Source organism: Cervus canadensis, chromosome 2 (genome assembly GCF_019320065.1).
Source record: "Cervus canadensis isolate Bull #8, Minnesota chromosome 2, ASM1932006v1, whole genome shotgun sequence".
Classification (NCBI taxonomy): domain Eukaryota; kingdom Metazoa; phylum Chordata; class Mammalia; order Artiodactyla; family Cervidae; genus Cervus; species Cervus canadensis.
This window is the reverse complement of record NC_057387.1, coordinates 54533534-54547882: the sequence shown is the minus strand read 5'-3', so window position 1 is coordinate 54547882 and position 14349 is coordinate 54533534. Positions and strand designations below refer to the sequence as shown.

The window sequence follows — 14349 nt, the reverse complement described above, 5'->3', positions numbered from 1 at the left end:
ACAAAAAAATTCAAAAAACTAGACTCCCAAGTATAAAAGACTTACAATGTTTTCACTTTCATTATCAGTTAGTTTCTCTAACAAGTTGGATAAACTTTCCCCTCTCTGTGGAAAAAAGAAGTTATTAATCAGTGTTCACAAGCTATATTTCTCTACACAACAGCAGACAGTGGATTAAGCATCACTTAAGAAACTAATGTGGTGCAGCATATAGTGGTGACCATAGCTGCCTTTCAAAGAAATTAATATGGACAACTACTATGCATAGTTCAGCTTTTTTAAGTTAAAAACCAGAAAGATTTTTGCTTAAGTGTTTCAAATCAATTTTTGTCCACAATTTATAAAATTAGTTTCTAAATAATGCCTCATAAAGTACAAGCCAATGACATAAAAATCATAAGAACCTTGTATATAAAGGAGGCCCACAATGCTGTTTGTAAACAGGTAAAAATTATAAGCAATCTAAAGTCTAGCAAAAAGAAATATTTCAAAGAATTACAGCAAATCAATAAAAGAATTCCATGTAGATATTTTAAATGAGAATGCAGAAAATGTTTATTCACTTTGAGGGTCACACATACCATATGATTCTATTTGTATAAAATATCAGGGCTTCCCTGATAGCTCAGGTGGTAAAGAATCCGCCTGCAATGTAGAAGACCCTGGTTTGATTCCTGGGTCAGGAAGATCCACTGGCGAAGGGATAAGCTACCCACTCCAGTATTCTTCGGCTTCCCTTGTGGCTCAGCTGGTAAAGAATCTGCCTGCAATGTGGGAACCCTGGGTTTGATCCCTGGGTTGGGAAGACCCCTGGAGAAGGGAAAAGCTACCCACTCCAGTAGCTTTCCACTCTGGCCTGGAGAACTTCATGGACTGTATAGTCCATGGGGTTGCAAAGAATGGGACACAACTGAGCTGCTTTCACTCACTTGATAAAAAATATGTGAAATTAGCAAATCCATAGATACAGAAAAAGCAGATAATGGATAAAGGAAGGGTAGATGGGGATGAGAAGCAAAATTCTAAAGGGCTAAGGGTTTCTATTTGTAGTTATGAAAATGCTCCAAGGCTGATGGTGATGACTACACAATTCTGTGAATATACCAAAAATCACTGAATTGCACGCTTTGAATCAGTGAACTGTATGGTATGTGAATTAGATCTCAATAAAACCATTAAGAAAGGAATATATGAATGCATAAATAAAATGAATACAAGAGCTTAAATTCCAAGAGTTTTTTATAGTAATCAACTGAAATCAAGTAAAACAAATAATGAAAGTTCTTGAGATTGAAAAGAAAAATGTATTTGCTATAAAATATGCTGCTTTCATGTAAAACTACTCATGAAACACTGAAAGTGGGGGTTAATGATTGCCATTTCAAACAAAAATGCAAGAATCATTTCCATTTCAAATATACCAATATTTTAATTTCTACAGTTCAAGAACCAATATACCCTTCAAGTGAGAAATATCACTATTGAAGTAGTGCTTAGTATTTCTTACTTGTTGGTATTCTGTCTTTCTAAGAAGATGTTCTAAAGTTTGTTTTACACATTTAAGTGTCTAATTCTATTGTTAATATTTCCATCTGTTTAGAAATCTTCAAATTGGATGCAGAAAAGTTAGCCTGACAAAATATAAGAGCCACAAACACATTTTAAGACATTGCATTAAGACACTCTAAAATGCAATGCTACTATTGGCAAAGAATACTTTTTCCCAGAAAAAACAATCATTCTTCTGCACTTGGTGTTATTGTCTAGTCACTAAGTCACATCCAATTCTGTGTGACCCCATGGAGCTCATGACTGGAGCCCGCCAGGCTCCTTTGTCCATGGGATCTCCCAGGCAAGAATACTGGAGTGGGTGGCCATTTCCTACTCCAGGGGATCTTCCTGACCCAGGGATCGAACACAGGTCTCCTGTATTGGCAGGTGGGTTCTTTACCACTGAGCCTCCAGGGAGGCCCCCTTTTGCACATAGTAGTAGTAAAATCTGCCAAGTTTATAGCAGTGAATAGTATTTGTTACGTGGTACACTAAAGTAAAATGAAATCAAAATAAGGGCTTAAACCCTAAAATATTTCAGGAATTTATTATAATAAAACTAATATTATACAATCTATTTTTTTGCCCTTAACTCAAACTTTAGTACACTGTAATTTTAGAATAGAGGTTTTTATTCCACATAGTACTATAGAAAATTGATTTCATCTCTCAGAATATTTTAAATTCACTCTTGAGAGAAGTTGGCTCTAGTTCAACTCCAGGTAAGTCAAGCACTGAGGTACACAGTTTCTAGCTCGGCCTCTCATCAAGTGCATTCCTGAGATTATCTTTGACGAAAAGAATTGCAATTAATGACATAGGAAAAAAGAACACTGATAAACTTGCATTTTTTATATCAAATACCAGTGTGTGAGCATAATTACTATAAGATATGAGACCTCAGTTAATGCATTCTGAGTGTTATCCTAGCTCCTCATTTTATTGGATGTTCACTAGTCAAATACTCACATTTTCAAAACTAATCTCTTCAATGGTGTCCTTAAATAATGGCAGAAGTAATTCTGCAGAACAAGTTGCTAACTCGGCTTCCTTAAATAATGCTTCCAATTCGGTCTTCTCATTTTGGATGTCCTGCTTTAGGCTAGTTAGATATGCACAAAGAAAATTTAAGTTAAAACTGTTACATAAATTTGTTATACTTTTTGTGCAAACTAAGCATAGCTTGATTAAGTATTACAGTTCCATATACTGCTCTGCAAAATTTAACACTGAACTGTCACTGACAATGTATGAATTTTCCTATACTTCCATATTTTTCCTACACATAACTATAAATGGTAAGACAGTTTCTAAAATGTTAAGATGTATAAAATATGAAGACTACCAACAGCAATGTATCACTGTGCTATTTGATAATTATTCAACATCTCTTCTTCAGTTTGTAAAATGATTTATGTGAATGTGTGTCTTTTTTTCTTCCCTTCCTTCTCCCTAGTCCAAAAACAAAAGATCTGACTTTCTAGCCCTTATTTCCAATCCCTTATTGAAATCTATGGTTCTTCACAAAAAAATTCCTCCAGAAGAATGTGTAAGCTAAACTCACTTGTCACACAAAAAACTAAACTGCTCCAGACACCTAAAAATTCTTCACATTTGGTTTTATAAAAATTATCATTTAAAATGAAACTGGTAATATTTGCTTTCTTGGTTATGTTTTATCTACACTACTGTGTATCACTATAAGATGCATTTCTTGGGGGGAACAAGAAGTTCATACTTTTACGTCCCGAAATAGGGATGCTTCTTACTAATCTTTGTCAGTCTGGAAGCCGTCTTGAGCTGTATCTCTTGTACATGTCCAAAACTTATAGAATGAGCATCAGATAGTATGAAGACTATCCCAGAGATGGCATATAGCACTTTTTTAATCTCTAGCAAAGACGGGTCACACAGAGGGCTTGAAGGAGTTGTTGAAGTAAGAATGTTTAGCAACATTCTAGAAGCAAGTTCCAAGGTAGGCTTGCTGTATACTGTAAGTAAGAGCCCATCACCAATAATTTTCATTTCAGATATAGATGTGCTTAAGAAATACCATTTCACTAATACTCCTAATAGCAGAGAGAACTCTGAGTTAAAAAGTGACTCAAAGAAGTTGGATTTTGAGTATAAAGAAGCTTTGAGAAAACCTTCACTAATTTATTTTATTTAATCTTTATATGAGCAGAGTCATTTGGACAAAAATTATGTATAAGTTTGAAGGGGCTTTTACAGTATTTATAAATAAAATTCCAAGCATTCCAAGAAAGCACTGTGTCTTTCTTTAATTGACACCACTTTTCTTCTATGGAACATAATATAACGGCTCAACAACAATGAAAGGCATCTTAGAGGCTATGTCTCTAAGAAATACATTTTTGTCTTAAGCACCACTGGCTTAAAATGATGGGCCTAAGGAATGCTGGCTACAAAAGACAATTATCATTATTAGAAACCACGTACAGAAAGTCAAAAATAATTATATATGACCAAACATTATTTTCATTTATAACTAGAAGCTGCACTATACCATCCATAGCAACAACCACGGTATTTTAAGATTGTCACTTTGGGGAGCAATGAGTCATACAAAAAACAAGTGCATCCCCATATCAAAGAAGCAAAGTATGACAGGTATCTGTTACATAGCAATATACCAAATGACAGTGAATTAGTACTCATGAACTATATTTCCACTATTACATGGTATTTATATTTCCATTTACCTTAGGTAAAAAGGTATACACTTTATAAATTTTTATAGGTAATGTTTTCAATTTTAATTGCTGTCATTAAAATTTCAAAATAGCCATATTCTGCTACATAAGTACTTTGTAATCAAATTAAATAAATATCAATTACTAGACTGTTAGATGATATCCTTGAAAGAATGCTATATTTGATTCAAATAGTTTACAATATGGACAAAATATGAAACCTTGAAATCAAGAAAATTAAGTTATCCCCTGCTATTGTTGAGAATACCAGCTGAGATGACTTTCACTGGCATCCTGTGGTAAATGTTCTTTTTCTGATCTACTTTCAAAATGGGAAAAGAGTTCTTCTGAATGACTTCCATCACTTGCAGTCTCCTCCATAAATTAAATGGATTTATAGGTGGCTTCCACAGCAAGTTCTCCACATAAGCTGAAACCTAGGAAATATTTTCATTACTAAACATTTCAGTAGATTATTTTTTTCTGTTATCACCATATAAGATAAAAATCCTAAAGAGGCATAAAAGAAAAATATTTCACAGACAAAACTCAAATTGTAGCTGCTACTCGTTGTGATACTAATTTAAAATAGTATCAAAATTGCATAGCACAATCATTCAACAATTGTCAACTGCCAGCTTCCAAAAAGTCACTATTTTCTACATACTCACAAGAATGTAGAAATTACTATTAGTCTATTTCTTAAAGTATTAAAATATCTTGATCCAAACAGACTAGAAAATGGACATAAAAGTCATAGAATAACTATCAATTTCAGTTTCATTAGATCTAGTTAACAAGAAATGAATGTTATTCATGCCTATAACAGTAAAAATTTAAGATACTTTTGAAAGTATTTGGCAACAGTAGCTGCAAAGATAAAGGCTTTTTTAAAAGTAGACTTTTCAACATTAAATTCACTTATTTCTACAAATAAATCCTATTCTTTAAAAAAAGTTCAATCTAGGATATTCTTTGGTGACGCTGAATGGACAGATGATATTGCATCTAAGTCTTAATAAATAATCTAATTGTTTTCTCTCAAATTTGGAGATGTCATTTTAAAATGTGAATTTTAAATTTACGACATTTATGAATTTCTTCAAAGCTATTCCATTTTAAGTAATGAATTAGTGCTTTGGCAATCATTAAGACTGTATTTTCACAATTCTAATATAAGGAAATGTGTCTCCCTGATTCTGTTTATACAAAATCAAACATCATACTTAAGGTCTTCTGCATTGTTACAGAGATACTTTAGCTCCTTATAATTTATTTTTAATTTTCTGTATCATAAAATACATATGTTCAAGAATTTTCAAATCTTTAGATAGATGTGAAATTAAAGGTTGAAAAGTATTCACAATATTTAATTAGCAATTCAGAAATCATTTAAAATGTCTATAAAAAATGTATCTCTTTTTTGTCTGAAGATTCTCTACATCAGAGAGATATTTAGGATATAGGCCAATGAAAGCATGCTCATATTTTTTAAACACTAGCAACTCATGTCAAAATGGAAATGCAGAATAAGATACATATAGTCTAAGATGATCTATGTGACTGCTACAAATATGCAACATCTATTATTAGGGCATAACAATATTTTGAGCTACTGGTAGTCCAGAAAAAATTTTAAAATATTAATATACAGGCATTCCCTGGTGGCTCAGATGGTCAAGAGTCGGCCCACATGTGGAAAACCAGAGTTGGATCCCTGGGTTGGAAAGATCCCCTGAAGAAGAAAATGGCAATTCACTCCAGTATTCTTGCCTGGAGAATCCCACGGACGGAGGAGCCTTGTGGGCTCTAAGACATGACTTAGAGACTTCACTTTCACTTTCTTTCATGAATATACAAAATCAAATGAAAAACCAAAGCTAAAGATGAAAACGAATATGCTTGGATAAGTCACTGCAATCAAGGAAATTATCATCTACTCACTTGTTCAGTTTTGGTACTTATCTTTTGCCCATTAACTTGTTTAAATATCTGTCTCTCTGTACAACGAAATCTCAAGAAAAATTTCTTCTTTACTAGAATCCTCAGCACCTATAAGCCTTGTAAAAGCTAAGCAATAACTGAAGGAGAGGGCTCAAGGCTTGGCGTAATTTACAAATATGATGAATCAAGACTGATGCTTTTTATAACTATTCACCCCTTGATTCATCTTTTAGGGGATCACTAAAAGAACAATAGCCCATATATTTAAAACAAAAGTTTACAAATCAGTGTAAGAGGATAAGGATCCTCAATGTATTGAAAACATTTTATGAGGTTAAGACTCAGTTTGAGAATTCCTTGTGTCCAGTGGCTGATTCCACACTTTCAATGCAGGGGGCTTGGCTTCAATCTCTGGTCAGGGAACCAGATCCCAAATGCCTCAATTACAGATCCCGCATGCAGCGACGAAAACCCTACATGTAGCAACTAAGACCCAATGCATGCAAATAAATAAAGAAAAAGAAATATTTTTTAAAAAAGATTCAGCTTGGTATTAGTACTTTAATAAGTTCTTGCTTGGCTTTGTGGGAAATGAATGTAGGATTATTCACTTATAATATATAGGAATACAGGAAGTTCTCAAAATTATTGTTGAGAGGTTCCAAGGTACTCCACTATTTTTGTGTTGTGATGATACTATAAGCAGAAACATATGTATGCTAAAAAATGTAATAATTTTCTTTAACATAAAAAGTCTTGCCTTTATAAAAAAAAAAAAAAGCTATCATCTTGGTGCACCAAATGTATTCTTGCATGGAAAAAAAGCAGATATTTCACAAGGAAATGTCATCAATTGTGTAGAATAAACTGCCAATTTACAAATGTATTAAACTTTTGTCCAATTTGCTCATGGTGAAACAAAGACACATATTCTGGCACACACACTTTTAATGATCAAATCCCTAAAGAACAGCAATTTTAAAATATTTTTAACGTTTAAAGAATTAAATTTCCTATATAGAAATGACTTTCAGTCTTCTACCCAAAAGGCATATATTTAAAGCCTTTTCCAGGAGTAGTCATGGGTTTCTGGCAACCCAGCTACATTCACCAAACAATGTTCCATTTTGACCAACAACAAGCATTTGAAAGATGGCTGTTCAGGGACCATGATGCTGCCATGATCACAGAAAGGAAAGATCCCAGTCCATGACCTTCCATAGCACCTACATTGTTCTATACAAACTAATCAGCTTCAAATATGCATTCAAAACTAATCTCTCTGAAGAAAAAAGCATATGAATCTTGCATATTTCATTTTGTTTTGCCAAATACTACCCCTTGGAAAACTAGTTCCCATTAGCGTCAAACAAAAGCATGCAGCTTATATTGAAAAATTCACTATGAAATATTCAGCAAAGAACAGCAACTAGATACAGAAATGCTACTCATTTCCCTCACTAAACACTAGTCAAAAGTTTACTAGAAGTAATTGTATAGCTTTTTGGACTCCATAGCAAAAAAAAAAAGGTATTTGGAATTAGGCAGAGTAAAAATAGCCAGAGATGGAAAACATATCTTATGAGTGAAAGCTATCAAAATTGCAAAAAAGCATTTTTTTTGATATAGAGATTAACTTTGAAAATTAGATAATGCTTCTGTCCAATGAATAAAGAAATTTAAAAATAAAAGGGTTGCAGATTGTATAATATCGAGAAAAAAGTTGACAGGAAGAGTGTCTGATTTGTAAATAAAGGATACATACATATTTTCAAGGCACAAGTCCTCCCTCCTTCTCAAAATATTCCTCTGACTGATTCAGTCCACTAAGAATCCTAAACATCTAATAATATTTTCAGAATTACACAGTTTAGAATTTAATTGCTTTATAAATGGTAATATTTTTAAATGGCTACTAAATCTGTGAGGGCAATATACTCGTCACCCTTTACCCTCAAAAATTACATAATACTGTGAGAGGCATAGGTTAGGTTCCAACATATAAGTGAGGGTGACCAAATAATTTATTATTCAACCTGAAACAGTTAAGAGATCAAGCAAGCCTCATAGAGAACCCAATTACCCAGAAGACTGGACCAAAGTCTTCAGAGTACCATTTCACCCTAAATAGTCAGTATCCTTTTATCAGATAAAAATAAAACATTTTCTTTCCCTTCAACACATGAACAGCATGAGGACATGCTGCCATTTATCAACAGAGCATTAACTTACCTTATAACATCACCTCACAAAAACCCTACATAGTTTCTATTAACATCCCAAAGCTACACATGAAGAAACCAAGTTTTAGAAAGGTTAAATAGCTTGCTCAAGTTTATAAGTAAGGAAGTGGTAGAACTCAGTATTGAATCAAAAGCCAGCAGTTACTAAAACATAAGAATTTACAGAGCTGAAAGTAACATACAAACTTCTCTTTTATAAGTGTTTTAATAATACTCTTATAAATTCAGTTTAGATTTTAAAAATGAAAACTGTTCTGTACAAGGAAATAAAGGATGAGTAAGACTGAGCTCCTTGAAGGCACAGACAAGTCTAACTTGAGAGAAGACTCTGAGCGTGCTAAGTCACTTCAGCTGTATCCAACTCTTGGCAAACCTATGGACTGCAGCCTGCCAGGTTCCTCTGTCCATGGGATTCTCCAGGCAAGAATACTGGAGTCGGTTGCCAGGCTCTTCTCCAGGGGATCCTCCTGGCCCAGGGCTCGAACCCATGTGTCATGTCTCCTGCATTGACAGTCAGGTTCTTTACCACTAGCATCACCTAGGAAGTCCCAGAAAAGACAGAGAGCAGACAACTAAAATCCAGTGTGCTGAAGGTTATAAGGGACTCAATGGGTACTCTGAAAGCAACGAGCAGGATCCTGGGAGACTTCCCAGAGGTGAATCCGCAGTGGAGTCCAGCAGAACACATCTGAGGTTGGCAAAAGGGAAAAGAAAAAGGCATTCCAGATAGAGAGTCAAGTACCAGTAAGAACAAGGAATCATGGCAGAACATGATTTGAAGGGGCACTTGGCAAAAGATGAGACTGACTGGACACATGAAAGCAGTAATCCTATGCCAAGTTCAAGAGCTTGAGTTTTTTCCCAAAAGGTTAAGACAGACCATTAAATAATTTTAAGCAGGAGAATGCCAGATTAGAAGTGCATCTTTTAAAGATAAATCCAGTCGTGTTTTGGAAAATAGACTAGGCATATGGAAGAGAGTAGAAATAGGTCCCAAGACAGATGAAATTTCAACGTTTTACAACAAAAATTTTTTTAAAAATCAAAAGTTGCTCCTGCTGGTGATTAAAACAAACAAACAAAACACCACGGAAAACAATGAAGGAATTAGACTACAGGAAAAGCAAGAGAACAGTGTGGAAATGATCAAATGTAACCCCTTATTTACTCATGACCATCTGAATGGATGCTCAACATTTAAGTTGCAGAAAATGACTGCTTATCCCGTTAAATACAAAAATTAACTTAGACCAGTTTGAAGAAAATCTTTTAAAAGTGTGTATTAGGACTTCCCTGGCTGTCCAGTGATTTAGACTTCACCTTCCAATGCAGGAAGTATGGGTTCAATTCCTGGTCAGGGAGCTAACATCCCACATGTCTCATGGCCAAAAAAATCAAAACATAAAACAAAAGCTACACTGTAACAAGTTCAATAAAACTTCAAAACTGTCCACATCAAAAAAAAACTTTCAAAAATAAACGTATTATTTTTTCATTCTCAGAGTTATCTGTAACAGAATCAACTCAACTTCAAAATAATTCTTTCAAAAATCATTCTTGCAGAATTATTAAAAATCATCTTCAATGTAGTAAAAAACTGACTGAGTTCTACTAAGCCAGGGCCCAGGGGAACCATCATTGACTTCCAACAGAACTGTGCCCAAGGGAATCGATGTTATGTTAACCTCATTGCTATACCCAGCTTCTAGGGTCTCAATCATTTGCACAAACTAAGCAGTGATTAGCAGCGGTATAAACAAAGCCATTTTCTCATACCTTTGGGAGTTTCAGATGCAAAACTACCTTACTAATACACATCAATTTTGAAATAAGAAGAAAGAGAGAAGCAAGAAAATGGATACCTGGCTGTTAAGGATCATAACAAACATGACCGTGACAATTTTATTGTAAGCAGGAGGGTATTAAACTCATTTTAAAAGTAGACAGGCTTTCTGCAGTCTATTCTTTAAACCATAACTAACCAAGTGGTACTTAAAACTACTCCAAGAACCTCATTCACTGAACCATCAAGGAAGCCCTCATTCATTCAAAAACACCTGAAACCTAACTGTGTGTGAAGTGTTAGGAAAAATGTCTTTGCCATACTTGCTCCCCAACACCAGCCAAGTCTGGCTATGGTTTTCTCACTAAACAAGCACCACTTACCGACCACCTACTCAAAACCTGACACTGGTTAACTTAAATCTCTTATTACAACCACTCGAAAGTGGCTTACCCCCCTCATTTTACGAATAAGGCAATTGAAACCAGGAAAGTCAGTGACTTGTCCAAACCATACACTTTAAAGAATAGAGACTGGAAATCTAGGACACTGAAAAAGGAATTATTTCCTGAGGCCTGAAGTATTCTTTACTAAAGGAGCCCCGGAGCCTACTAGAGCCTGGCATATTATATAGTGGGCACTTCAAAATCAGCCGAATATGTGAAGGGGCAGTATTTCCTAAAGAAGGGCTGCCGTTACCAGGGCCGTCTGGATCACGTCTCCGTCCTGGACAAGCCCACTTCGCTAAGATCTGCCAGGCTGTTCCAGGGACCACACCCTTCCTCGCTGCCTTTCCCAAGCCCAGGCTGCGAGTGGGAGGTGTAGGCAGAAAGGGGCTGAGGTTAGTTTTGGGTGGACGCGAGGGCCTTTCACTTCCGTAACTCGCCACGGCCACGGCCCCAACCCGGGACCCTTAAAGCCACCCGCGGTAACCGACCCTCCGCCGCGCAAGCCCACGATTTCCCCTCCAAAAGCAGGCCGTCGCTTCCACCACTGCGTCATCACGCCGCCGTGACGTCAGGCCGCCACTGGGTCCGCAGGGGCCCCGAAGGCTGACGTTGGGTGAACGTTGGTGCAAACCCTGGCGAGCATACCTGTGCTCTCCAGCCCTGGGTGGGCCAGCAGGGAGCAGGATGCGGGGGGCAGTGCAGTGGATGAAAGCTAGGAAGGCAGGCAAGGACGCGACTCCAGACGCAGGCGAATTCGAGTTGGTAACCAGCAAGCAGCTTCTCTGGCAACGGCCGCCCCGCCCCTTCGCTCGGGTCCGCAGCGGCGCAGCCAATCCGCCGAGTTCAGGAAAGCGAGCGCCGGCGTCGGCTGCTGCTGTCAGGAGTGAGGGGGCGGGGCACGAGGGAGGCGTCCTGTCTCTGAATTGCTTCTCCCGGTAAATTCCCCCACCCCCAACCTTTTGTTTTAAGAGAAGGGTAGCACTCGTGTATAGTTACCGAAAGTCTTAACTGTTGAGTTCACCCAGAAAGGGAAATAAGGCCGATGCATTCCAAATCTTCTGACAGTAGGCCTGAATCATCAAAAGTGCCCTCCTTTTGTTTTTTAAAGGGGGAAATTTGAAAAAAAAAAAAAAGGCAATCGCGACTTGAAGAAAGTTCACTGTAAATGTAAACAGCTAAAAGCCATTTATCCGAGGTAATTCTCTGGGCCTCTTTTGTCCTGTTAAGTGAGAGATCCGGACGGTTACCTCCTAGCCGTCTCTCGGGTCTCAGATTATTTGTATCGGTGCTACAGCCTGCTGATACGTTTATAAATTGAACAAGGCAAAATTCTACTTGGAAAAGTTAAAAAACAAAAAAGTTAAACAGCGCTTCAACCTAACGTTAAAAATCGTGGGCATCACATTAGGTTCACAAATAAACTTATCAACTGAGTAGTTTAACCGTGGCATACCACTTATTGGTTTCACTAAAGAACAATTTCCGTTGATGATTCCAACAATGCTTCCCCCATCCCGACCCCCAACCCCAGCACAAGTTCACAATACATTAACTTCCATATATGCTAATGTTAAAAAGCAGTAGGAACTGCACTTGTAAGTACGTAATTGATGGATCATGACCTTTGGCAAGTCAACTTCTCTGAGCTAGTCTTCTCACCTGAAAAAAAGAAGACAAATAAAATTGAGGCAACCGTGCCTGCTCAGTCCCTCAGTCATGGCCAACTCCTTTCCACCCAATGGACTGTAGCCTGCCAGGCTCCTCTATCCATGGGATTGTCCAGACAAGAATACTGGAGTGGGTTGTCATGCCCTCCTCTAGGGGATTTTCCCCACCCAGCGATTGAACCCCCTCTCTTATGTCTCCTGCATTGGCAGGCAGGTTCTTTACCACTAGCACTACCTGGGAAGCGCTTTCTGCACCACAAGCTTTTGTTTCAGACTGTACAGCTAGGTTAAAATCCCAGCATTAGAATCCGTATTCATCATTCTATGTACCCCCTTGGTGAACCTTACCTGAGCTGGGATGAGAACAGATTGGCTTTCTCTAGCAGCTGTGGATACATTCTAGTTGCAGCATGGCTTATAGGCTGTATCATGATTCGTATCAGTCCTGTCCGACTCTTGGCAACACCACATGGACTGTCTTCTCTGTCCATGGGATTTTTCAGGCAAGAATACTGGAGTGGATTGCCATTTCCTACTCCAAGGGATCTTCCCGACCCAGGTATTGAACCTGAGTCTCCTATGTCTCCTGCATTAGCAAGCAGATTCTTTACCACTGAGTCACTGGGAAGCCCTCTCCTGGGAAGCCCAAGAAGCATAATTCTTGGGGCGTTTCTAGCGCTAAACTAGGATTCTAACTAACTTTGCTAACTTGTCATAGAAAAATAACTGTACACAGAGGTTAGGCTTTTGTTAAGAAAAATACTTATTTAAATTGTATTGGTATTATAAGTTGTTGTTTTGTTGTTTACCACCTGTATAAACATTCAAGAGGAAACATTCACAAAAATCTCAAAATGATTACATAAGATTCTTATATTGACCTATTTAACTGAATTGTCCAGGTAAAGTAAATATGGAATCCCTCATTATCTGACTCTAGTCTGTTCCTGAAATCTGGTTGGATAGTGAAATTTTGGATAGAAATATCTTTTATTCCATTTTTACATAATGGGAAAACTTTCCAGTCCATCAAAAACCCCACTTTCCCCAAATATCATTAAATACTTGACCACCTGTGAAACAATCTGCCAAGGATTTCTGCATAATTTAAAGCAAAGGCCAGTATACTTTTTCTGTAAAGGGTCACACAGTAAATATTTTCAATTTTGTGGGTTATACAGCCTTTGTCGTACTTAACTCTGTCACTGTTGCAGAAAAGATGCCATAGAAGATATATAAGCACTTGTCAGTGCTGCAATAAAATTTTATTTACAAAAATAAGTACCAGAATAGATTTGGCCTATGGGACGTAGTATGCAAACCTCTGATATAAAGCATTTTAAAACATCAAATGCCTAATAAACATTAAACTCATTAGTGGGACATTTGTGTGTAGGATCCAACAATATGGAGTTGGATAAAAATTATGTGTTTGTTTTTTCCCCCTCAGCAGTGCTGGATAAAATTTATGTTTGTTTTTTTTTTTCCCCTCATGGCACCAAATGTACACTATAATGTAAAATAGCAAACAATGAAATAATAGGTTAAAGATATTTAATGAATAGAAATACTGAGCAAAATAAAAAAGCAATTTAAAAAATAGTTTGGTGGTACAATAAACTGTTTCCAAAGATGGCCTCCCAACAATTCTCAGGCCTGTACACACGTCACAAATGGAGTCTATTTTCCCTCCTCTTGAATTTGAACAATACAGTGTAGTGAAAGAGTGATCCTAGACTGGTTCCAGACCTAGGCCTTGGGAGACCTAGAAGGTTCTGCTTTCCTCTCTTGGAAACCATATAAGAAATCAAATTACCCTGCTGAGGAAGGAGACTTAGCCATATCCTAGCTGTTTGAGCCTCTCACCTGAGGTGCTAGACCTGTGGGCCAGTTGACTTTCAAGTCACAGCCTTGTTCCCAGGTGAATACAGCTAAATGAGTGACCCTAGCCAATACAACATCATGATCCAAAGGGATGCAAATTGAAACTACTTTCAT

The 14349-nt window shown here is 37.0% G+C and overlaps 1 protein-coding gene across 1 annotated transcript in view; it reads right to left on the bottom strand.

Moving 5' to 3' along the window:
- Positions 1 to 11529, bottom strand: part of ODF2L (outer dense fiber of sperm tails 2 like) — a 36755-nt gene extending 25226 nt beyond the window's left edge. Inside the window, 6 exon segments of the mRNA XM_043460776.1 lie at positions 46 to 105; positions 1508 to 1562; positions 1564 to 1631; positions 2521 to 2653; positions 4534 to 4702; positions 11330 to 11529. Coding sequence (XP_043316711.1) covers positions 46 to 105; positions 1508 to 1562; positions 1564 to 1631; positions 2521 to 2653; positions 4534 to 4646 — 429 coding nt within the window. The 5' untranslated portion in view covers positions 4647 to 4702; positions 11330 to 11529.
- Positions 11530 to 14349: the final 2820 nt, after the last annotated feature.